This window comes from Chroicocephalus ridibundus, chromosome 1 (assembly GCF_963924245.1).
Source record: "Chroicocephalus ridibundus chromosome 1, bChrRid1.1, whole genome shotgun sequence".
Taxonomy (NCBI): domain Eukaryota; kingdom Metazoa; phylum Chordata; class Aves; order Charadriiformes; family Laridae; genus Chroicocephalus; species Chroicocephalus ridibundus.
In genome coordinates this window covers 184385979-184408800 of record NC_086284.1, presented here as the reverse complement: position 1 = coordinate 184408800, position 22822 = coordinate 184385979, and the positions used below count along the sequence as shown (strand labels likewise).

Sequence of the window (22822 nt, the reverse complement as noted above, 5' to 3'; positions counted from 1 at the left end):
GCTTGCTTTTTGTTTCTTATAACTATTTCTTCAACATGAGATGAAAGTTTAAAGTACTGTGCAGCATTTCAAAGTTTTAAAAGATGGATTCCGAGGGCTGCGTGTCCTTGGTATTTTTAGTGCTATGCCCACTTTTAAAAAAAATACTTCTTTTCCATGCTTGTTTATATGCGTTGTTCATTTATTAGCTTTCTTTCATAGTTTTTAATATCTCAGCATTTTTATCTAATTTATCATTTTCATATTTTTAAAGGTCCCCAGGTGCATCCAATTTTTCAACTTTACCAAAGATCTCTCCATCTCTATCAAATAATTATAACAACATGAACAACAGAAAGTAAGCAATGTACCTTAAAACATTATTTAATTTAATCACCCCAGTGTGACATAAACAAATTTTGATGTTTTATAGCTCCTAGCTTAAGGATTTTGATTTGTTTTACAATATTTGGATTGTTAATTGTTACTGGTCACTATTTCATAGTGTAGGTATTGTAAAGCATGATACCAGGAATTGAAACGCAGTTAAAGATGTTGGGTAACAGTCCTTAGTAGAAGAGACACTAAAATGAATGTTGAGCATTGTAAGAAAAGACTTCATTTAGAGTTTATCATGCTAAAAAGACATTATTGTTGTTGTTATTGTCCTGCCTGAATTTAGATGGACAACAAAAAAAGTATAAAGTACTTACATCTATGGTGGTCAGGTTTTCCCTTATTTATTGATGCTAAGGTATTATAGCAGCGTATGTGACATCACACATTGATTTGGTACCACTACAGCTGAATTGGTTTAGCTGTAGTGGTTGTCGTAGTGATTGTAGCCATTGATTAATTATCAGCAACTTAACTTGTGTGTCGTAGTGCTTAGAAGATTTGAGAGAGATCAGTCTGATAGGTGTGCTTGAATATTACAGTGAGCAGCGGCTTACTTAAAGAGGCTTCCCACTTTTAAGGGTTTTCTCCTTTATGTTCCAAATCAGAAGTTTAATTAAGAATGTGATAAAACTCTAAAAGAAGAGCTTTCATATTCCAGTGGCCAACTTTGTTGTGTGTAAACTTTTTTTTGTTGAACACAACTGTAAAAAAAGTTGGTGAATATAGAAAAACGTAGAATTATTTCACTTTAACAAATAATGGAGAATCTTTCAAATGCTGAAACCAGAGAGCACTCATCTTTAACGCAAGCTGGGGGAAATTGAAGAGGCTTATTCTTACGTTTCATTCAAATTTAAAATCTTTTTCCAAACATGCATTTTGTGATCAAACATGAAGATGTTAATAAATATTAAAAAGGTGACATAAATATTAAATATCTTATACAATATCTTCCAGTTAAATACTGCATTTATCAGAAGTGATTTTTCCTAAGGGGTGAAGTGTCACTTGTGCTTCTACCAATTGTGAGTAGCCCCAACTCTCACTGTTAAACAGTTGAAATCCATGTATTTAACTGCAGTCTATTGTACTCTGTGTGTGAATGTGTAGTAAATAAAGAGTATATTGTATCTATGATTGTGTGAAAAATTACTTGACCAGAGCTGAGCCTCCACACGAGAACTAATATCTCCTTCCCCCATTGCTTATGCAAAAGACAATTGTAATGCCAAAGCCAAAGTTTAACAGTTAATTTTTCCTAGGGAGTCACCATTTTAAATCAAGCCAGCCAGGCTTTCTTCCTTTTTTGGGTTTTGTTCCTTCTTTTTTTTTTCTTTTTTTTTTTTAAATGTTAGCTTCTCCCTAGTGATGCTCTAGTTATTTTTAGGAAGTACTTACAAAACCTGATGCCAGCTCTTGCAGCTTTTAAAGATAGTTTCTTCACTTGCTTTAGCTGATTTTATCTGGTTTTTTTGGTTTATTTTGGAGCCAAAATAGGAGCTTTTAGAACTTCAGGTAAAATTCTGGGATTATTTTTTGGTTTTTTTTTAATTTGAGGTTTTCAACAGGAACACTTATTTAAAAAGAAGTGATACAAAATTCAGATTTGATAAGGAATTGGTCCTTTAAAGTGCCTGAACTATAACTTAAACACCTGTAAATCAGGTAGTAGGTACATGTTCTCTATAGTGTTATGAAACAGCCGCCATTTTTCTCTTGTAACTCAAAACGCTGTATATCTGGATGTTATTTAAGGCAGGTATTCAGTGCAGAAGTATATGGTTATCCTTACAATGCAATAATCCGATTACGATGAGTTTAAAATAACTATTTAAGAAATCACAAATTAATAATTCACTACAATGTATAATGCGGGAGAAACTTCAGCAGCTTTTCTGTCAGAATATGTATTCAAGATTAACTAGTTCAGTAATAGAGAAGTCATATCCGTTAATACACTGGGTACTTTAAATTATATACTGTTGCATTAGGAATTTTACGCTTCAAAAGCTAAATGGAAAGATAATCTCTCTATTTAATTGCATTGTAGCATTCTGGGTTAAGATGAGTTTCTTTCTATGTTCTGCTTTTCTTGCAAATATCTCCTTGTCTAAGAAAGCACTTCTTTTCCATTAGTTAATGGTATCTTCTTTTCATTACTTTCTTAATTAACTAACTATGTCAGCTTTGCCTGGAATTTATTTTCATGTTTCTGCCTTATTGTGTCTTACATTGCACGTTATCTTTAGCAGAGTAGCACAAATCATACATTTGTGGCTTTCCGGGATCCACTGCCTCCTCCATATGGACATGAGATGCTGTATGACTCTAAAAGAAATACCAGTAATTGTTTTGAAGATAATTTTAGCTGACAAAGCTGATTTGTAAGGCAGAAAAAGCAAACAACAGGTTGTGTGTAGTAATAGTGATAAATGTTAGTCATTGCAAGCCTGGTTTTGCAATTATTATAGCTCGGCTATAGAGTACAAATTATGTTAAAACTCTAGAAAGTATCATGTTTCTTCATACGATACACATTTTGGTAATACTTGTCTAATCCAGGAGGTGTTCTGAGTAATAGTAAGCCTCAAATTGATAAATACTTAATTGTGTGGTGAGCTAGTCGTAATAGAAATAGCTTGCGCAAATTTTACCAGGTCCAAAGCCTTCATTTCTGTAGACGTGAGTTTACATTTGATGGAATGGAGGATTCCAAATAATTGATCATTGATGTTCTTTTGCCTTTACAGGTGATCTTGTTGAAAGAGTAACATAGGAGGATTAGCATAATATGTGTTAGTGGATTCAGAAGAGCAGGGAGAGACACGCATCATTTAGGTCTTACTGGAATTTCTGTTTATTGCTGTTATAAAGCAATACATTTCATGTCACATATGGTATTTTTTTAAATTATGTGGGGAAGGGATAAAAAGCATTTGAATAGGGAATTTGCTTGGGGAATTAAGAGAAAAGTTGTTTCGTTTTCATCACTTTTAACCATTGTTTCAGGCTCCTAAAATGACTTGCCTCATCATTCAGTAGTGTCAGTTTATCAGAAGACAGCCAGTTGGCAGCTTTGTTCGCATGCTTGGTATATTTCAATATGCTTATTTCAAGAAGTATAAATGTTAATTACATCACCTGTAGAATCAGTTTCTTCATGTTGCACCTGACACATAGGCAAATACTATGAGGAAGGTGAATTTTATTTTATTTTTTTTACTTGATTTGAATAGATTATAATGTTATATTTTGCTCTGGAGATGATGATCATGAACAATAACAAAAACAGTACTCTTTGTGTAGTGACATGGAACCCGATTATGGGTTTGTTAAAGTGGCTGGTAACAAAAACACATCGGCAGTGCATTAAGGTGGTTGAGATATTACAGAGCTCAATAAGTGTTCCAAACGTTTAATTTTCTGAGCTTGTCCTTGCAAATCAAATTCCTTTTGCAGCACCTGTTGTTGGTATATGGCGCACTGCTGTCAAATTGTGTACTTTGCAAAGCTAGTGATGCTTTTCCAAACTTCTCCACACTTCCCCGAAGTCCAACTACACAATGAGTGCTCTGGGTTCATCATCATCTGAAAGCTGCTTTGAGGTTTATAGGCAGGATATAGACAGTACATATAAGTAATTTCACATATGGCACATAGAACTCAAAATTTATAGATTTACAGATAATAAAATCTCATTCAGAAACCTCCCTTCACCGTTTTCACTACTTCAAGAACCCTGTCTAATTGTTCAAGGGTCCGAAGAAGGTTTCGGTTTTCTAAGTCTTGCATTATTTTTTGTTTTCTTTCTGTTATTGCCTTTACCTAAGCACCCCATTCTAATACTGCCCCTCTGCTTTTCCATGCATTGTTCCTTTGTTAAAGGCAACTTTCTAAAGGTTTTGCAGGAAAAGCAGATGGAGGTTAGGGACATGCTGTCACAAGTTACTTTTTCTAGGGCATTTCTGTTTGAATTAAGTTTATGTAGACTTGCCCTTGCATCTTTGCTTGCTTCCTATTGTTAACCATTTACTACTGACTATTAATAATACTTTATTTTTTGTCCAGTCTCAAAAGCATGAAAAGCAGAGGCACAATGTAATTTAAATAAAAATAATTCTTCCAGAAAAAACTAAGTTTGCAGACTGATAAAGCTGTAGAGAGACATCTCCTAGTCTCCTGCACGTAGTCAGCACTGTATTTTGTTTGATATGTTTTGATAAAGTATCACAGAAACCTGAAAGAAAAATATATAAGTAGACCTGACTCACGGGATGAGTGTGGTAACCACATTCTCTAAACCCCTGAAATGTATTTCTGTGGGCCAGTACAGAAGATGAAGGAGCTCAGAAATGGCTTTCCCTTTTGAGAGGTAAACTCTGACAGTTTGTCCCTTAGAGCAAACCAACACTGGGGATCTATCTGCATTACAATTATCTTGAATTAAATTATCATGATGTTACTCAACTAATTTGAGGAGGTCTTTCATGTGAATGCACAATAGCCAAAGGACTCCAGTTGCATTTCCTAGCTTTCTAGTGTCCCTCCTAAGGTGGCAGTTTGCGAAGGGAGGAAAAAGAAGGAACTGTTGAGCTGGGTCAGGGGGTTGGCTGTATTGTGAAGGTTGCGTTTACCACCAATGGCAAGCTTGTGCTTTTTCTTCTTGGGGGGACTAAGGCTTGCCAACTTAAGGGAACTGGGGTTCATTGCAATAGCTGGAATGCAGCTGCAAAGGGTGATGGAAGGTAATTTTTCCTGGGGATCTCTCATGTGTGGGTGAACCAGGGACTAATGATAGGGAAGGGCTGACCACAGAAGCAAGCTTGAAGGGTGTGTGGGCCCCGAAGTTCAAAAAGTATCTTGTGTAAACAAGGGTGAAGCATTAAGTTAGGATTAATCTGAACAGGCAAAACTAACTTTATGGGGATTTTTCCCAGAAAAATACCAGCAAACACAATGCCACTTAGCTAGTTTGGGGGCCAGCCAGAGAGCAGAGAAAATGCGCTTGTATGGAAGAGGGAAGGATTGCTAGGAAAGTCAACTATTAAAAATAAATGATCAGATGTAAAAGTTTGAGAGCAGCAGCTTTATGGACAGCAAAGCTGTAAACTGCACAGATTTCTGAAGCTGTCAGGAGAGGGAGAAACTTTCTTCCCCTTCTGTTTGAAATTTTCAATAAATCTTGTGATTAAAGTAAAACAGCTGTTATTCATGAAAAGTGAGTAATTGTGCACTGAGGGGACAGTTGGAATTCAGTTGGATGTAAAGAGTGTGGTAGCGTTCAGGAATAATGGCTGTAGTGTGCCATTGGGCACTTGCATCCTCAGACTTTTATAATTATAAATCTCAATTATTTATCAGAATTCATTCTTTGCACTGCATATTTTTCCTTGTAATTCTCAGCAACTGGGTTCACGTTGTTGTTCAAGTTGCTTCTAATGTGAATAATGCTTAGTAACTGCAGAAATACTCTTGAACTTTAGCCAAAGCTACTATCACGCAGGTTTCACTACAATCAGTGCCTGAAATAGTTTAAGAAAGAGTTTAACCTTTCTGGTTGGTTGTTTTTTCTAACATCTGTAGTATTACAGAGCATTCTCTTAGAAGATTCTTTTGCCTTTCTCGTGTTCTTGGATATGCTTACTTTACTGTTTTGAGGGTTATTCTGTATTTATTATTTGCATGATTTCATCTGGAAACAAATTGCCTTAAATCTTACCATTTTACCTATTTCAGTCTTCTCCAGTTTCTCCAAACAGATGCATCATAGCGATTTATAATGAAGTTGTTGCAAGGCGTTTTGCGCATTCTTTTGCGTCTCAAGGCTTTCCTGCATTTGCATGCTGGATTGTGCTGTCCTAGCAGGGAAGCTATAAATAGACTCTCTGATGCAGTGAGGCAGCTATGCCACAGTGGCCTTGGAAATCTCAGCTTTCACCTGTAACTCTGCATTCCCATTCCCACCGACCTCACTCTTGCAGTAGCAGGATGCAAAAGGGACGTAAATGATTGATTGCTGCTGGTGGTGTCTAAAATCTGAGTGTATTAAATTTGATGGAGCAATGAAGAATAGAGTAAGCTGTGAAGCTGCTCCTATCAAAAAGGGGTAGGGATATAATAATTACAGTTATTGCAGTACATTAGATTTTGGTGACTTTTAAACTGAAATTAATGTTATTACATTAGTTAAATACTTCTTTAAAATCCTTTCTTGTTCACAGAAGTTACTTTAACATCTTTAATCATTTAAGCTTATAAAGTACTTGTATGTATTAAAGTACTATAGAGTACATGTTTACATTTTGAAAGATGTTTTGTTTTTTTACAGTGTGAAAAATTCAAACTATTGTCTCCCATCATATACTGCTTATAAGAATTATGATTATTCAGAGCCAGGAAGACACAATGAGCAGCCAGGCCTATGTGGCCTGAGTAACTTGGGGAATACATGTTTCATGAATTCAGCAATTCAGGTACGTACTTTAGGATAAAATGAGCTTGTCTTATTACTTGGAAACTAATATCTTGTTATCTTTTGTCATGTTTGGAAACTAATATTAAGAGACTGCGTTAAGTAGCAGGGTAGGATTAAAAGTGAAGAAATAATATATCTATATTGGTATACTAGAAAAGTTGTTTTACATAGCTGCATTCATTGTTTCCCCTGTGTCATGCACGGTGATCAACGTCAGAAAGAGATCTGACCAGCATTCTACATGAGTGAACCCTTACTTGGGATTCTTTGCTTTTTTGTAATGATTGCCATGCATGCATGTCATGAAAAATACTTTTTTATTTTGAGATGCGCTTGAGTACAGATTGTAGTGCTGAAGTGTCAGAAAGTAGATAACTGGTGCATTAGTGGGCCTTTATTTCAAACTAATTATTATGTACTTTTATTGCACAGGTTAACATGCAGGGAACCTTTGGTCATATTTCCCTTCGACCTTTCCCCTTTGAATAGCTGCTATTTCACGGATGAGATATTTTACAGGAATGTAATAGTGCGTTTCTTTGTTGTGATTGCAAGAGAAATACTAGTATACCTAGTGTTACTCTTACAAAGACAAAAAAAAAAAACTTAATCCTTTTAAGTGGAAGCTGCAGTGATAGCTTAATTAATGACCAGAAAGAACTAGTAGTTTAATTTGGCTTTGTTTAGTTGTGGAACTTGTGTTTTGTAATTAAAGCAGTCTTTTAGTTGAGGTTTGCGTTCTAAATCATGTCAGCTTTGACTGCATTGCTTTTCAGTTATATCTAGGGAATCAAGTGTTCAAATAAGTTCTGAGAAACTGTAGTGTAAATTAATAAATACAATTTTGCTGATTCACAAGACAGTGCTTTGGGTAAGAAAATGAGGTGTTTATTGAGCAGTGCAGCTTTTAGTTTGGCATGGTACCTTTAGTATGTCGTTGATGGTGTGTTTTTTCAAATGCATTATTTGCCAACTTTCTTAGCAAGGAAGTGTAAAGTATCTTTCAATTCCATCTTCTGTATCACTCAAAGAAAGTATTGTTCAGAGTTTAGTGTTCTCCAAGAAATCCACAAAAGTGCTTTTTAGTGGAAGTATGTCATGTTCTTAACACACTAAGGTCTCACAGACTGCAAGTTCTACTGTCTTCTTCCTCCTTGCCACCAGTTGACTTCTGCCTTATTTCCAATTACGCTGAAAGCATAAATTAATGGCAAATCAGTGCAGTAAAATGTCACCTTCTACTGTTAACAGAGTAACCTCGGATTATTCTGGCTAGAGGTGTAATGCCTATAGCCAAAGCACTCTGAACACATTTGATTGTTGTCTAATCTCTGAAGCAACGAAGGGATGGCCCCAAATAGTACATGGATGGCAGACTGGGGAATTCTGCTTGGGAATATTGGGTGCTTTAGGCTTTTACATGGATGATGGAACAGAGTGCACCCTCAGCAGGATTAGAGATGATACAAAACTGGAAGGAGGGACTGATATACCAGATGGGTATATCTCAGATCTTTGTCCTTTCCAGACAGCGTTGAGGCCCCTTTTGTTCACATAAGAGCCATTTCTGCTTCAAAACCCACTTCATTTCTCAGACAGCTTCTCTTTGCTCTCGTCTCATGTACAGTGAAGATGGTTTTCATCAGAACTGTTATCAGTGTTCCTTGAAGAAGAGGGCCAGATCGTTGCACATCTTGCTATCCAGAGTCTGACAAACTTGTCTGAAGGATTTTGTACTGTAACCGTACTAGGTAGAAATGTGATAATTTTGGCAGTTCTTAAATCTTGTTGCCAGTTCATTAATAGTTTGTCAATCCACGGGTAAGGTTAGGCTTGCCTCTTCATCCTTCTAAGTGATTGTTGTAGAGACTCTTGCTTTTCCAAGTAGGGGCTTTCGGTGTTACAAAGCTCAAGATGACTAGAGGAGAGATGGTGAAGAACTGGGTAAAATCCTCCGCGGTACCACAGACAGCTGCAAGCTGGGTAGGAATAAGGCCAAGAAGGTTAAGATACCATTGTATTTCTCCCCAAGCACTGTTGTCTTATCACTGTTTCTTGTTTTAAAAGGCAGTAATTCAATATTATTTCATTTTTTGTTGTATTGGAACTTTTGTATAGATTTCCCAGATTCTTTTGAAGGGGTGTTCCATGTATCTGATTTTAATTTACTTCAGTGCTAACACCTAAGGCTTGACTGTTATTATTAAGGCCTAAATGTCTGCTTTTGCAGATCTGAGCATTATATAAAACAGGAAAGACAAAAGGGAGCTTGTGGACTTTATGAAAACATTATTATGAATGCTTGAAACCGTATTAAAAAAAAAAGTATTTGGCAAATAGATGTTTTATTCACATTTACTTATGTACATGGCTATGTTCAAAGCTGAAAAAAAAAAAAAATTAATCTCATGAAGCATTGCTGTGCTGCCACCTGTGGATGTTTCCCAAGTATTGCTTTGCCTTTTTGGTGGGATACTAGTGAGTAGAGCTCTGTAGGAAATTATGGGGTTTTTTTTCTTTTGCAGTGATAACCTGAGAGTTCACAAAGTTTTCATTTTGTAATTCAAAAATAGGAGAAGAATGAAAGCAAATGTTTTAATTGAAAACACTTCTCACTTCTTCCCCTCGCATTTTCAGTTTTGTTTTTTCCATCAGTGTGGATATATATACTTGACTTTCGAACAGCAGCTGTTGAGAGCTTTGTAATGTGGTATTTCAACAGTTTTCCTTCTTTAGACAGCTGATACACGTTCCCTGTACAGTTACTTATGGCTATGAGTTTATCCAGGCAAAACGTAACATCTTTCACTGAAACCTGAAATGATTAAGTTTTTAGTGCTCTGTTTCAGTTGCCATTGGCATTCGGAGTTTGGGTTAAGGGGTATATTAGCTGAGTACTTTTCACCACGTCTCACACTAAGTGCTTCAGACAAAAGTAGGATAGACAAGTGTAAAGTAGTTAGTTTTTTCTCCTATGGCATCTTTCAGTCAGTCAGCTTTTGGTCTTCTATTGGAAAGCTGAAATACAAAATTTTAATGTCCCTTGCTTAAAATTGTTTTTAAGTAGGACAGCTAAGGAACCATGATACTTATAGAAACACTCAATTTTTAGCTCCATTTCATGATTGTATTGTCTGCTTCTCATTTCCCCAGCTCACTGGCATAATAGGTAATGATGTTTTCTTTGCTTTGAAATGTTATTTTTAACATTATTTCTGTGTAACATCCCTTATGGGATGTGAATAAATGTTTCATTGTTACCATAGGATCATAGAACAATTTGGATTAGAAAGAACTTCAGGAGGTTTATGGTGCAACCTCCTGCCCAAAAAGGAGGTCAGCTCTGAGGTCAGACCACGTTGCCCAGGACTTTATCCAGTTGGGTCTTGAAAATCTCCAAGAAGGCTGCGCAGCCTCCCAGCTCCACTGCTTGACTGTTCTTACAGTGAAAACTTCTTTCCTTATATCCTTAACCTCTCTTGTTTCAGCTTATCCCATTGTTTTTTGTCGTCCCACTGTGCACCACTGTGAAGAGCCTGGTTCCATCTTCTCCTTAGCTTCCCTGTAGGTACTAGAAGGCTGCTGATAGGTTTCCGTGAAACAGCCTCTTCTGCAGGCTGAACAAGTTCCCGTGCTTCAGCCTTTTCTCACGGGGCAAGTGCTCCCAGGCCACTGTCTGTCTTGGTAGCCCTCTTTCTTCATTCATTTTATTTTCTTTTTATCAATTAAATAATCAGAGTCCTTGCAAAGTCTTTCAGCAGAGTTTTCTCATATTTAAATTATGTGGATTTAGAGAAGTACAACATGACTATTTTTATTACTATGTTTCCACCTATATTAAGGTTTTATAGGACAGGTGGACTTGCTAAACAAGATCATAGTCTCGTATTGGAATTACAGTATTCCAGTGAGGCTACAGCATTGGTGTATATACATAAGGCACTAAAAATGAAGATTATTTATTGTTCATTTTCCTATGCATCATAATACCTCCCACACAGTTACAGCTGTGCTCTATAAACAGTAGACTGTATGTGTCTTTACGGGTGATTAGGTCTCCTTTTTGACTCAATGGTTTAGAATTCTTCCAGGGTGTTTGTACGCATGTGTATGTACGTCAGCAGTGCATGCAGTGTTGCGTAATGCAGTCGATGCACAAATTGTGTGAAGCATTGTTTCATCCAGTCGTATTGTTTGACTAATTTTCTTGGAGGTTGATTATGATCCTTTGATACTGATTACATAAATAGTTGTTATCCACGGATTGCCCTGCTACAGAAAAATATTTTTTTCCTTTTTTTCCAAGTAATTAATATGTAACATGGAACTATAATTTCAGTGTTAAACTTTGTCATGCTGAAGACTGATCCTTCTCTTCTGTGGTTTGTCTCATAGCTGGTCTTGGAGTTTCTACATTCTATTCCATCTTTTCCCATGATCATTTAGCTAAACAACCAGTTTAGGTTCAGCAACTGAGCACTTCACAGGAGTTTTGTTGGTTAAAGGAAACTTGCGGAGACTGCAGTACCTGAAATGAAGTGCCGTTCTGTTACCTCTTTAGTTCACAGACTGTTTTCCTTAGTTGTATTGTATTTGTTTAGCTTTTTTGTATTCTATTATTCTTCATTTGTGGGTATACTTGTTAGTTTACCTATGTCTGTGTTTTAAAACAAACAAAAAACCAGGAGGTTGAACAGGGCACTTAGATCTGATGACTTTGCTATCTAGTAGATTGTCTTGGTTCTAAGAGTTTGGGGTTGGGTTTTTTTGTTGTTGTTTTTTTATTGTTTTTTTTTTTATTGATGCTTTCCGTAAGGTTCCTTGATAACCTACAACATATCACATCATGAGAAAATAAGAATATAGGCTTCCTTTCAAAGGCTCCAAACATCCAGGCTTCTGCATGCTTTTTTCCCTGTGGTTTTAATCATGATCAGCATTTTCAAGATGTAAACAACATTTGTAATTATTTAGCTTTGTCAGTTACATTGAAAAGATCAGTGGATATGTGGACAACTGTATTAGTTCCTTTAGCAGCTACTTTTTTAAAAGTTGTGGCATCTGATTTTTTAGAAAAGATGTCAGCTCTATATCTCAGAAATTGCCATGTTCAGATAGATCCTTGTGCATTCTAGTACTACCATCATTGTCATCTTATGTCGGAATGTGGACGTTGTTATAAGGAAAAATAGTAATTATCTGTAGTGATCTTCTTGACTCATACATCCAAATATAAATTAATATTCTGAGAAAGTGACAAAACTAATTTATCAGGTGAAAACTAGGAGAAGATAAATTCGGGTTTTTGTGAAACAATACACTGTCAGCACATTGTGTAGTGCTTGACTAAGAATGTGTAGAAAAATTTACTATTTTGCACTATTTAGTTCCTTGTCCTGGACATTCCTCACGCTAAGCTGATCAGCTGAACTGATTTGATTTCCTAAACGAGACCAAAAGTAATCCTGAGGAAAAGTGGGGAGGAAAAATATTTTTTTGACAGTTTAGTGAGATTAATATCTTTATTGTGCAATCAGATGGGGGTCAGCAGAGAAGGGGCAGATCTTCTTTGGGCAGTAGGGTTTGTCACATCACTCAGATTGAACATGCAATTCTACCTAAAGTGTAGTTTTATTTATTGTTAATTTCTTATGCAAAACTCTGATTGACCGTGTCTGTTTGGATTTGAGAGACCAAGTGTTTCTCCTCTATAGCTGCATGGATCAGTTCAGAACTGACAAGACACATCTGTGGCTTGGGATCACCACTACTAGGAATAAAAGCTCTTTGTCATGTAGCAAGAGAAAAAATGAGCTTTCTTCAACCCTCAGTGTCCAAAAGGGTCTGTAATATCAGGATTTTTTTGCAGTGTTGGCAGCTCATGAAAGGTTCAGGTGAGATGGGAGAAAAAGAAAGGAGTGCGATACAGGCATGAAACTCATCTCTCTACAGCATTATGACTGGGTTTGCTTTGTGATATTACATGGGTATGATAGGCAGAAATAGGAAACTTTTTGCCTTGCTCAGTAAAGTTGTAAGTTGTAATTCTTCCAGTCTCAATTGCTGCATCTTATGCAGTAGCGTAGATGAAGGTAAAATTTTCTGTTATTCCCTTTATTTGCAGAGAGGCAGATGAGACAGATTAAATACTTGACCTTTCTTGAAATCTTTAATAGAAGAAAGAATGCAGAAAAGCTTATAATATTTAATGAAGAAACTTTGCTAAACCTATTTGCTAAGGCATGGCATGAGGATCATTTCCAAGTGATGGAAAAGTTTTTGTTTAAAGGAGCGCAAGGAGTAGCACACAAAAATTCAAAGTGGTTTCCTAAAATTGTAAATCGTACTTCAGTGATTACATCCTGCTATCTCTAAGTGCTGACAGAAGAGACAAACTGGTACAGAGGATAAGTCATTATCTCGGTCTAAAACAAGGCCCTTGCTTTCCTTGAACCACTTTCAGCTCTAAACAGCTTCACAAAACTTAAAAGAACATAGGAAGGGCTGCACCAATTCTGATTCAAAGTCAAGTCCATCTAGCATAGATTGCTGTCTTCAACAGCATCCATAAGCAGGTGCCTCGGAAGAGAAGGAGTAGGGCAAGCATCCTCACCTTCCCCTCCCTCCCACCCCTGCCAAAAAAAATTATATATCGGTTTTCAACTATTTTCTGCTCACATGGTGTGCTGAATGTGGTGTTAATTTCATATAATAAGCCCTATTGGCTCTCTCTTCCAAGTGTCTACGCAGTCTCTCCTTGAGACCCTCTAAACTTTGTGGATCTGTAACAACTTTCAGCAAGGAGTTTCATAAAGATACTATTCATGTATCAAGAACCACCTTGTTTTGTTTGTTTTGAACCTCGATACAAACTGTCCTGTCACACTGTGGTTGGCTGGACTACTGTGTATATTAAATTTTGATGTAAAGCTTTTGAAAAATATTATCTGTGGATAACTTGTAATGATAGCTGCAGCCAGTCTTGGTTTAAAACCGTTATCTGCTTCTGGAATTGACCTTTTTTTTTTTTTTTTTTTTTTTCACATCTGCTTTAACGAAGTTCAGACATTCTTTGTTTGAACAAATTCAAATCACTGTTCTAAAAATCTTGTATTTCTCTTTACAGTGTCTGAGCAACACACCTCCTCTTACAGAATACTTCCTCAATGATAAATACCAAGAAGAGCTGAATTTTGACAATCCTTTAGGAATGCGAGGTGAAATAGCAAAATCTTACGCAGAACTTATCAAGCAAATGTGGTCAGGAAAATACAGCTATGTTACCCCAAGAGCATTCAAGGTCAGTAGGGAATTTAACCTGAATGTACATTGTCATTTTTGGTTTTGTAGTTTAAGTATACAAAACTTAAAGAAATATGCAAGAATAAGAATTTAAAGTAATATTCATCAGTATGCAGTCCATTCATTTACCTATTAAAACACTTGGATGTATATTTAAATAAGTGTCAACTGTCCTAGTGCTTTGGTCGTTGAGAATTAGTTTTGGCTTCCTGTCACTGTTGAAAAGCTTATCTTTTATAACTTTTTACATTTTACCTTTTCAACTTTCTGCTGTAGCATCTCAGAATTAAGGTACCAGAAGTATATTTGTATTTATTTTTTTTTAGACACAAGTGGGACGATTTGCCCCACAATTTTCTGGTTATCAGCAACAAGATTGTCAAGAGCTACTGGCTTTTCTGTTAGATGGATTACATGAGGATTTGAATCGCATTAGGAAAAAGCCTTACATTCAGTTAAAGGATGCAGACGGGAGACCAGACAAGGTAGTGTTTTTGGTGTTGGTTGTCTTGATTTTATTCAAGGCTATACGTTGCAAGATACCTCCACATGATTGTGCACTGGAAGGTCGGGACACTGGTAACGTATTGCTTTTTCTGGAAGAGATTTCAGAAAATAAGCCAAGACCTTAAAATGGAGATCTTGTTCAAGTACCTGTGTAAATTTCTGTTTATTTGGAAGATAACTGGGGGCATGGAAGCGTGTTAAGACCTTTATGTTCAATTCAGTGTTGAGTTCAGTTGGAGATTTCCGTTCTGTTGTTCTTTTGTTCTTATATCCGCAGGATGCAGCATTCTCTCTCTCTCCAGTACTCTTACTTTAGGGACACTCTTCTAGCGTTGAGCTACAAGCATATAGACAATTTCTTTTGTTACGGGTATGAGTTACTTCAGGTGGAATTTTTAGTTATATTTGCTTTTGTCTTGCCCCAAGCCACTTGAAGTCTCTCTCAGAATACATAATAAGACTGACAGAATATCTGTCCTAGAAAAAGCAAACATCTTTTAACCTGTGATCCCGGTAGTAGTAACATATCTTACAGGATCCTTTGGATTCAGATTTCTATGTTTAGGTGGTAACTGAGAATGTTCTATCAAGCGCTCTTACTAGTAATTCTCGCTATTCGTTTCCTACTACTTTGTCATAACCTAAGTCGTGCTTTAATTACAGGTGGTTGCTGAAGAAGCCTGGGAAAACCATTTAAAAAGAAATGATTCCATCATTGTAGATATATTTCATGGCCTTTTTAAATCCACCCTAGTTTGTCCTGAATGTGCTAAGATATCTGTAACCTTTGATCCCTTTTGTTACTTGACACTTCCATTACCCATGAAAAAAGAACGCACTTTGGAAGTTTATTTAGTTAGAATGGATCCACTTGCAAAGCCTATGCAGGTAAGCCTCTTAGTTTATGTACAAAACTCCTGATTCATATAGCATTAACAATGAACCTGAGTTCCTTTACGTTTTTTAAATTTATAAGTACAATAGCAAATCCAACAAGCTTTAGTTTTCTTGTATGTATTCTGGACTCCCACTTAGAAAGCCTGAGGAAGACTATACATACCTTCTTAGATTTCTACCAGTTTCAAGGAAGATACTGGGTAATTTCTTTATGGTTGTGTTAATAAGGCTTCTTAATCTTTAAAATGTATGCTGTCCTCATTTTTTATTCTAGTGTCACTATAATGAATTTGTATGGTTATAAAAAAAGTATACACTTAATCCAGACTTAATTTCTCAGTTTCTTAGCTGAAGTTCTTAGCCTCAGGAGGCAAATAACGGTAAAAGTGCTGCAAAAAAAACCCCATGACTAAATATATCGGCTAGTCCTGAATTCTTCTGTGCTATCACTTAATAGTCAAAAGAAAAAAATTGAGATGAGATTTCTTTTTAATGAGTATCTCTTTTGCCTTTTTTAGGAAGGATGGTATTATACACCTTAGAATGGCATGAAACAATGTACATAGATTATGGTAACAACATCATGATTAAATGGTTCTAGCTGTACCTTATGGGCTAAGCAAGGATAGGTGAAAGAAATAAGACACGAGCAGTTAGGCAGACTTGCAAAAAGGGTTTAATGTCTGAAATCAGAGTACTGTAAGGAGGAAAGTGGGGAGAAACAGGGGGTGTTCTCAAAGGCAATGTGAGTTAGGGAAGTCAAAGATAAAGGGACATGTATTAACTAGCGGGAGATGATCCTGCTAGAAATTTAATTATTTGTGAGAACAGGTTTGCACAAGGGACACCCGGTAGTTGAAGATGACCCTGTATGACGTGTGATACGGTTATGCAGGAATGAATAGAGTTTGGGAAGTGTCCAAGTTCAGTAGAGCTTTTGTGAGTCTAAATAGCTATAAGACTTATGGAGATACCAAACACATGTTATACTTGGCAATTAATTGCATAGTTATAATACGTTATTTCTAATTAATCCTGTCTTTATTTATCATGCAAATAACAGGTAATAGTCCTGTGTGGAGTTTCATTACAAACTGCAGGTGTACTGCACTAAGGGAAGCCACAGAGAGGTTTTCTTTAATCATCAGGCTCTCTTTCTGCATGTGAAATTAGAATTCAGTCTTTATCTATTACCACTGGATAAAAAAGCCATTGCTTTTTTTCCCCAGTAATACTTTATAAACAGTTTGTGTTGTATTGCAAATTTAAGAATCCAGTCAATAGCATGTGTACTATTTAAATACTTATTTAAGTAGGTGCAGTTGAAATATAAATCTAAGTAATTGGTGCTGTTAGTCTTTTTATGGAGAAAGTAAAATAACATTAAAAAGCATTGTATAAACTAACAAATATACTATTCAAAGCGTGTGTGTTTGTATGAGTAAAGTTGTGAAGGTTACTACTGCGTTTTCAGCAGCTGTCAGAATTTGTGTTAGTTGATTTACATACTTTATACCTTAAGTTCAAGAATCTGAAAGAAGTACATGAAGTATGCTGAATATGTGATAAGTTGTTTGGGTTTTTTCTCATGCACGCTTGTTCTCTTAAGAAATTTAAGTGACAGTTGTTTGGGTTTTTTTTTTTTTTAGTACAAAGTAGTTGTTCCCAAAATTGGCAATATATTGGATCTTTGCACAGCATTGGCGTCTTTGTCTGGTGTTGCTGCAGATAAGGTAAGAGTGATTTGTTATATGAAGTACAACAGTGAACAGTTTAACACATATTGGACCTGATTTAATGATGTATACTCTGTTCTCTTTTTAGATGATTGTTACTGATATATACAATCACAGGTTCCACAGGATATTTGGCATGGATGAAAATCTAAGTAGTATTATGGAACGTGATGACATTTACGTGTAAGTAGAGATAACAAGCTTCATGTCTCTGCCGTTTGTTTAGTTATTTGCAAAAGATTAAAACCTAATTATAAGATAAAGACAAATCTTGGGGGGGTTATTATTTTTTAGTTTTTCCCCTTTCTAGCCTTTTAAATGACAGTTGTCTTTTCTATTTCTGATTGTTTTTCTTCTAGATTTGAAATTGCTATCAATAGAACAGAAGATACAGAGCAAGTTATAATTCCTGTTTGTTTAAGGGAAAAGTGCAGGCACACTAGCTACAGCCATAGTGGTTCTTCACTGTTTGGTCAACCTTTTCTCATAGCAGTGCCTAGAAACAATACGGAAGATAAACTGTATAACCTGCTGCTGCTAAGAATGTGGTAAGGTTATTGTTTAAAGAAAAATGCATTTGTTATGAATAGTGCTAGTAGTTGGAATCAGTAGGCACTTACTTTTACATGCATTGCTAACAAACTGATTAGATTTGAGTACTTAGTCTTTTATTTGCTTTCTGTTAAATATATTAACTCTAAAAATTTAGCCACTTGAAATGTGAACTAGTATGGTTTTTAATTTGATTTTTTGTTAGCGTGACCTCATTCAGAAATATTTGAGAAGACAGCAGAGAGTCAATCTGTATTGTCAGTTTAGGGGAATTAATCCTGCTGTATACATAGCTGTTTGTTAGGGCTTGGTAAAATGGAAATGCTGTGCCAATTATTCTGCTCTGGTTATACCTCTTGTATCTACTGTACAAATTTATATACTAATTCATGTTGTGAAACTACGTGGTGGACACTTTCTGAAACTAGACTGTAATATGTGTCATTATGTAGAAGAAATTAGAATCATATAACCTCCAATTTAAATTTATGCTTAGTTTTCTGTTGATGTAACTTCCTCTGTAAGTGAACCCACTTTTTTTTTGGTGTAAAAAATACTGTTAACGAACAGTTAAAGTAGTGGTTTCTGGACAGAGACTAATACCAAGAATCAAGTTGTATAAAATCAAGTAACTGCCAAACACATAAGATCATAGGCAAGCAGAATTTCAGATGTGCCCATAACAGTAGACATGTTAGGCAATAAAACTACTAATTCTGAATAAATCAGAAAGGAGTGCAGGATTTGTTATAACCATTTAATTATCTGGCTTGAACAGCATAAATATTTAAATCCATTGATTCTAACTGTTGCTTTAATTTGTCATATTTAGCCGATATGTAAAAACATGTACTGAAAGTGAAGACACTGAAGGATCCCTACATTGCTGTAAGGACCATGGTATCAACGGTAATGGCCCAAATGGAATACATGAAGAAGGATCTCCAAGTAAGACTGGAATATCTAAACTTGTTTAGTATTTTGTGCTCAATTTGAAACTGAAGTTAATTCTGTAGTGTCTTTCAGTTATTGTTATTCCGTGGCTCATTTCTTTCTCCTTATTCTTACGATTGTTTCAGGTGAAATGGAAACAGATGAACAAGATGATGAATCCAGCCAGGATCAGGAACTTCCTTCAGAGAATGAAAACAGCCAGTCAGAAGACTCAGTTGGAGGTGACAATGACTCTGAAAATGGATTATGTACTGAGGATACTTGCAAAGGTCAACCACTCACGGGACACAAAAAGCGATTGTTTACATTCCAGTTCAATAATTTAGGCAATACTGACATAAACTACATCAAAGATGATACCAGGCATATTAGATTTGATGATAGGCAACCTAGGCTTGATGGTAAGTCACGGGGAACAAGTTGGGCAACGTTTCATTCTGATACTTTCTTCTGACTCCAATTCCATAGAATAGTGTTTCATTCTCTCTGTGTGCTATTTGATAGATCTTTTTTTCCAACTGTAAATTCTGTATAAATAATTAATTTGTTACTGTAATTAACTCTTAGAAATGTGGAAAGTGTGCTTCAATTTTTCATCTTAAATTCATGCTCGCATTGTTAAATTCATTTTGAAGAGTGCCCAAAGTTAATACAATTTCATGTAAAGCAAGAAATAATATTAAGAGAAGACATGTTTTTAATCTTAGAAAGATCTTTCCTTGCTTTGGATTGGGATCCTGAATTGAAGAAGAGATATTTTGATGATAGTGCAGCAGAGGTAAGCTGTTTACGTTGCTCCACTTTCCAGCACTAATAAAACTTAAATGTGAAAAATACAGCTCAATTAATGTGACATAAGAGATTGTAAGTCTTCAAAAGAAGCTAGTATATCTTTTTTTTTTTTACATTTTTTTTGTAGTAAATCTGTTGTCATAAATAAACTTCATTTACACATCTAAGAAATTAGCAAATCTGAGGCTTACTAATTTGGAAGTAAATCTGAAGCCATGAAAACTTTTTGCTTGAATGGTTTCTGATCAGTTTTTCCATATATAGGAGCTTTGTAGTTACTGTTTATAGTAAGACGACATCACTAAAATGAGTTTTGTTTCATTTGTTCTCTTAACTCAAGAAATACTTCTCTTTAGGATTTTGAAAAACATGAAAGTGTGGAATATAAGCCTCCCAAAAAGCCTTTTGTGAAATTAAAAGACTGCATTGAGCTGTTCACAACAAAGGAAAAACTAGGTGCTGAAGACCCTTGGTAAGGACAAAAAATTAAAATTACTTTCTATGCTGTATTTCTCAGAAAGTAATCAAAAACACACTTGAACACTAACAGACATACCTAATTGATTTCTTAATGGTATTTTGAATCTTGTCATTTCAAGCGTAGTGTAAAATTCTCAAATTTTTTTCTGTTTTGATCCATTGCTTAACTAAAATTGTTACCATATAGAGGAGGTTGTATTTGTACAGGAGACAACTAATGCATTCAGAATTAGGAGGAAGAGTAGATCCATAAGGTATTCTAGTCTGTAAACTGTGATCCACAGTGAATCAATAATACTGTGCCAAATCCAACACAGTGGTTTAAACAAATATTCCCTTCTGAGATTAGAAAGGTGGGTGCATGCTGAAGTAACTTGCCTTGCATTGATATATGAAATAGGGATGCGCTTAAACAGTGGGCTTCTGGAATGGAGGATGTCTGTAGTGAGTAGAACCTCTCAAATTCGTGTTCCAACCATTAAGTTTTTGGCAGAGACTTTTATTCTGATTCATGGTTCTTCCAAATTATGATTTGGAAACATACCTGAATATTCACAAGTATGTCCCATAAGATCCTTCTTGTCCAGGAATCTTCTAGCAGATCAGAATCTTTCATCAACACCTGAAGCTCAGAATTAAGTTTGAAAAGAGGATCTGACACTTTTTCTTTTGTAAATACTCAAGTTTTGATGACTTACAAACTTTGTCACCAGATATCCTCCTGTATTTGGGCAGAGGAGTGGGCTGACTTACAAGTTCTCATTTTTTTTCTGGGTTGGCTAGATTATACAACACTGGAGACACTATTTGAGATACTGTATAACTCAAGTATGGTGAAGAGCTTCCATTTTTGCAGCACATTTTAGGCAGAGTATTTAAACTACAAAATACAATTAGTGCTGAAGTCAAGCAGTTGCTACTAGATACGTCTCACCAGAGGTCATTAATCACATTCTTTCTTCAATTGCCGGGTATTCACAGGTCTAATCTACAAGAGCTCATCATCCCTAGTCCAGTGCTATTTATATTCCAGATACTCTAAGCTAACTGGGAAAACAGTTCTTCAATTACAGCCTGCCCTCACAGTTATCCTGATTTCTTGTCTTCATCTGATGTTGCTATGTAAAGACACTTGCGCAGTCTTTTTGAATTAGGGCTCATCCCTTTTTTCTTAAATCTTTACTAGTTAGATACCAAGATGTAGAATTATGCGTTGACCACAGAAGAGTTGCTTCCGTGCATTGTTCCTGCCTTTCCTCCCTGAGCCTTAGTTCTTGAAAGATTGAAATATGCATTGCAGGGAACAGAAATGAGTAAGTCACAGCCTGTTTAGTACTTGCCTACTAAGGAGGCAAGTTTTTTTTAGTAAGGAGTTTTTTCAGGTTCCAGTAGTCACTGTTATCTGGGTTTAGTGGTAGGTGGGATGGGGCAGGAGATGGATGAATTTGGAAAATGGAAACTTGGAAGAACCACAGTTGTCTCTTATTTATGGCTTTTCATATAGTCAGCTTTCCTGAAGTATTTTCATAACCCTTCCATCTTTTTTCATAAAATATGAGAAAGCTGTGCTTTAACTAAAGGCACAGGGACTACTATAGGAAAGGAGAATCCTATAACGGGGGGTGCTACATTTGTGCTTAAAATGCTGTCGAGCTTCACTGTGAGCACGCTTGCACATTACCCCCTCACGTTTTAAACTGGAAGGGATATCAGTGGCAGAAGATGGAACGTGTGTGTGTGTTTCAGCTTTTGCTCATTCAGTTCCTACCATGTTACTGGCTTTCTCTATGGTAATGTATTTTCACATACATACAGCCTGCAGTTATTTAAAATTGTTTGGTTTTTTTTCTTTTAGGTATTGTCCAAACTGTAAAGAGCATCAGCAAGCTACCAAGAAGTTAGACTTGTGGTCACTGCCCCCTGTACTGGTAGTTCATCTGAAGCGCTTTTCCTACAGCAGATACATGAGGGACAAGTTGGATACATTGGTTGACTTTCCAGTAAAGTAAGAAACCTAAATATCTTGGTGCTAGAAGTGTAAAAGTTAGCGTGACTAGGGTACGTGTTTGATCCAGCAATTATGTAAAATGGTTTTGTTCTCAGCTTCCACGTGTGGATCCAGTAAACACTGATGACAAAATGCTTGTAGGTGAAAAGTATGAACTTGGAAAAATAATAATAGTAGATAAGTATGAAAGGACTCTGTTAATAGTTTTGGCTAAGATGACTGGTTCCTGTTCCACTCCTCCCAGGGTGAAAGAGATGCACTGTCAGCGTAGTCTGGTGTGTGTGGTTTTTGTGAGGAATATAAGATAAAGGGCTCAAAGACCACCAGAATGCGAAATGGTTAAAAATATATTAACGTGACCTTCTTTTGGTTGTTTTATTTGTGTGTGTTTGGTTTTTTTTTAAACAGCGACTTGGACATGTCAGAGTTCCTTATTAATCCCAATGCAGGGCCTTGCCGCTACAACTTGATCGCTGTCTCCAACCACTATGGAGGAATGGGAGGAGGGCATTGTAAGTTGATTTCAAATATTATCATTCTATGTGTCAGCTCCCTGTCCATGTTTATTTTGATTTAAGTACTGATGGCTTTAAATCAATGTCATTTTTTAATGGCTGAGGGACAGGTTTTTTTCATTACATTGAAATGCTTTCACAAGTATTCTAACACAAAAACCTATTTGAAATGAGCTTTCAGGGATAACTGTAGGTTCTTTCATACTTCTAGCTGTGCATATTGTGA

The 22822-nt window shown here is 36.1% G+C and overlaps 1 protein-coding gene across 3 annotated transcripts in view; it reads left to right on the top strand.

Moving 5' to 3' along the window:
• Nucleotides 1-22822, top strand: part of USP15 (ubiquitin specific peptidase 15) — a 64573-nt gene that overhangs the window by 39073 nt on the left and 2678 nt on the right. Inside the window, exons 7-20 of one of the 3 annotated variants that reach the window (XM_063323069.1) lie at nucleotides 254-337; nucleotides 6707-6851; nucleotides 13980-14153; nucleotides 14482-14640; nucleotides 15326-15550; nucleotides 17209-17292; nucleotides 17384-17478; nucleotides 17655-17843; nucleotides 18680-18795; nucleotides 18927-19202; nucleotides 19509-19579; nucleotides 19950-20065; nucleotides 21929-22078; nucleotides 22490-22593. In XM_063323069.1, coding sequence (XP_063179139.1) covers nucleotides 254-337; nucleotides 6707-6851; nucleotides 13980-14153; nucleotides 14482-14640; nucleotides 15326-15550; nucleotides 17209-17292; nucleotides 17384-17478; nucleotides 17655-17843; nucleotides 18680-18795; nucleotides 18927-19202; nucleotides 19509-19579; nucleotides 19950-20065; nucleotides 21929-22078; nucleotides 22490-22593 — 1988 coding nt within the window. Of the gene's footprint in view, nucleotides 1-253; nucleotides 338-6706; nucleotides 6852-13979; nucleotides 14154-14481; nucleotides 14641-15325; nucleotides 15551-17208; nucleotides 17293-17383; nucleotides 17479-17654; nucleotides 17844-18679; nucleotides 18796-18926; nucleotides 19203-19508; nucleotides 19580-19933; nucleotides 20066-21928; nucleotides 22079-22489; nucleotides 22594-22822 lie in introns of those variants that run through there. The other 2 variants (XR_010069509.1, XM_063323071.1) reach the window with 2 other exon arrangements.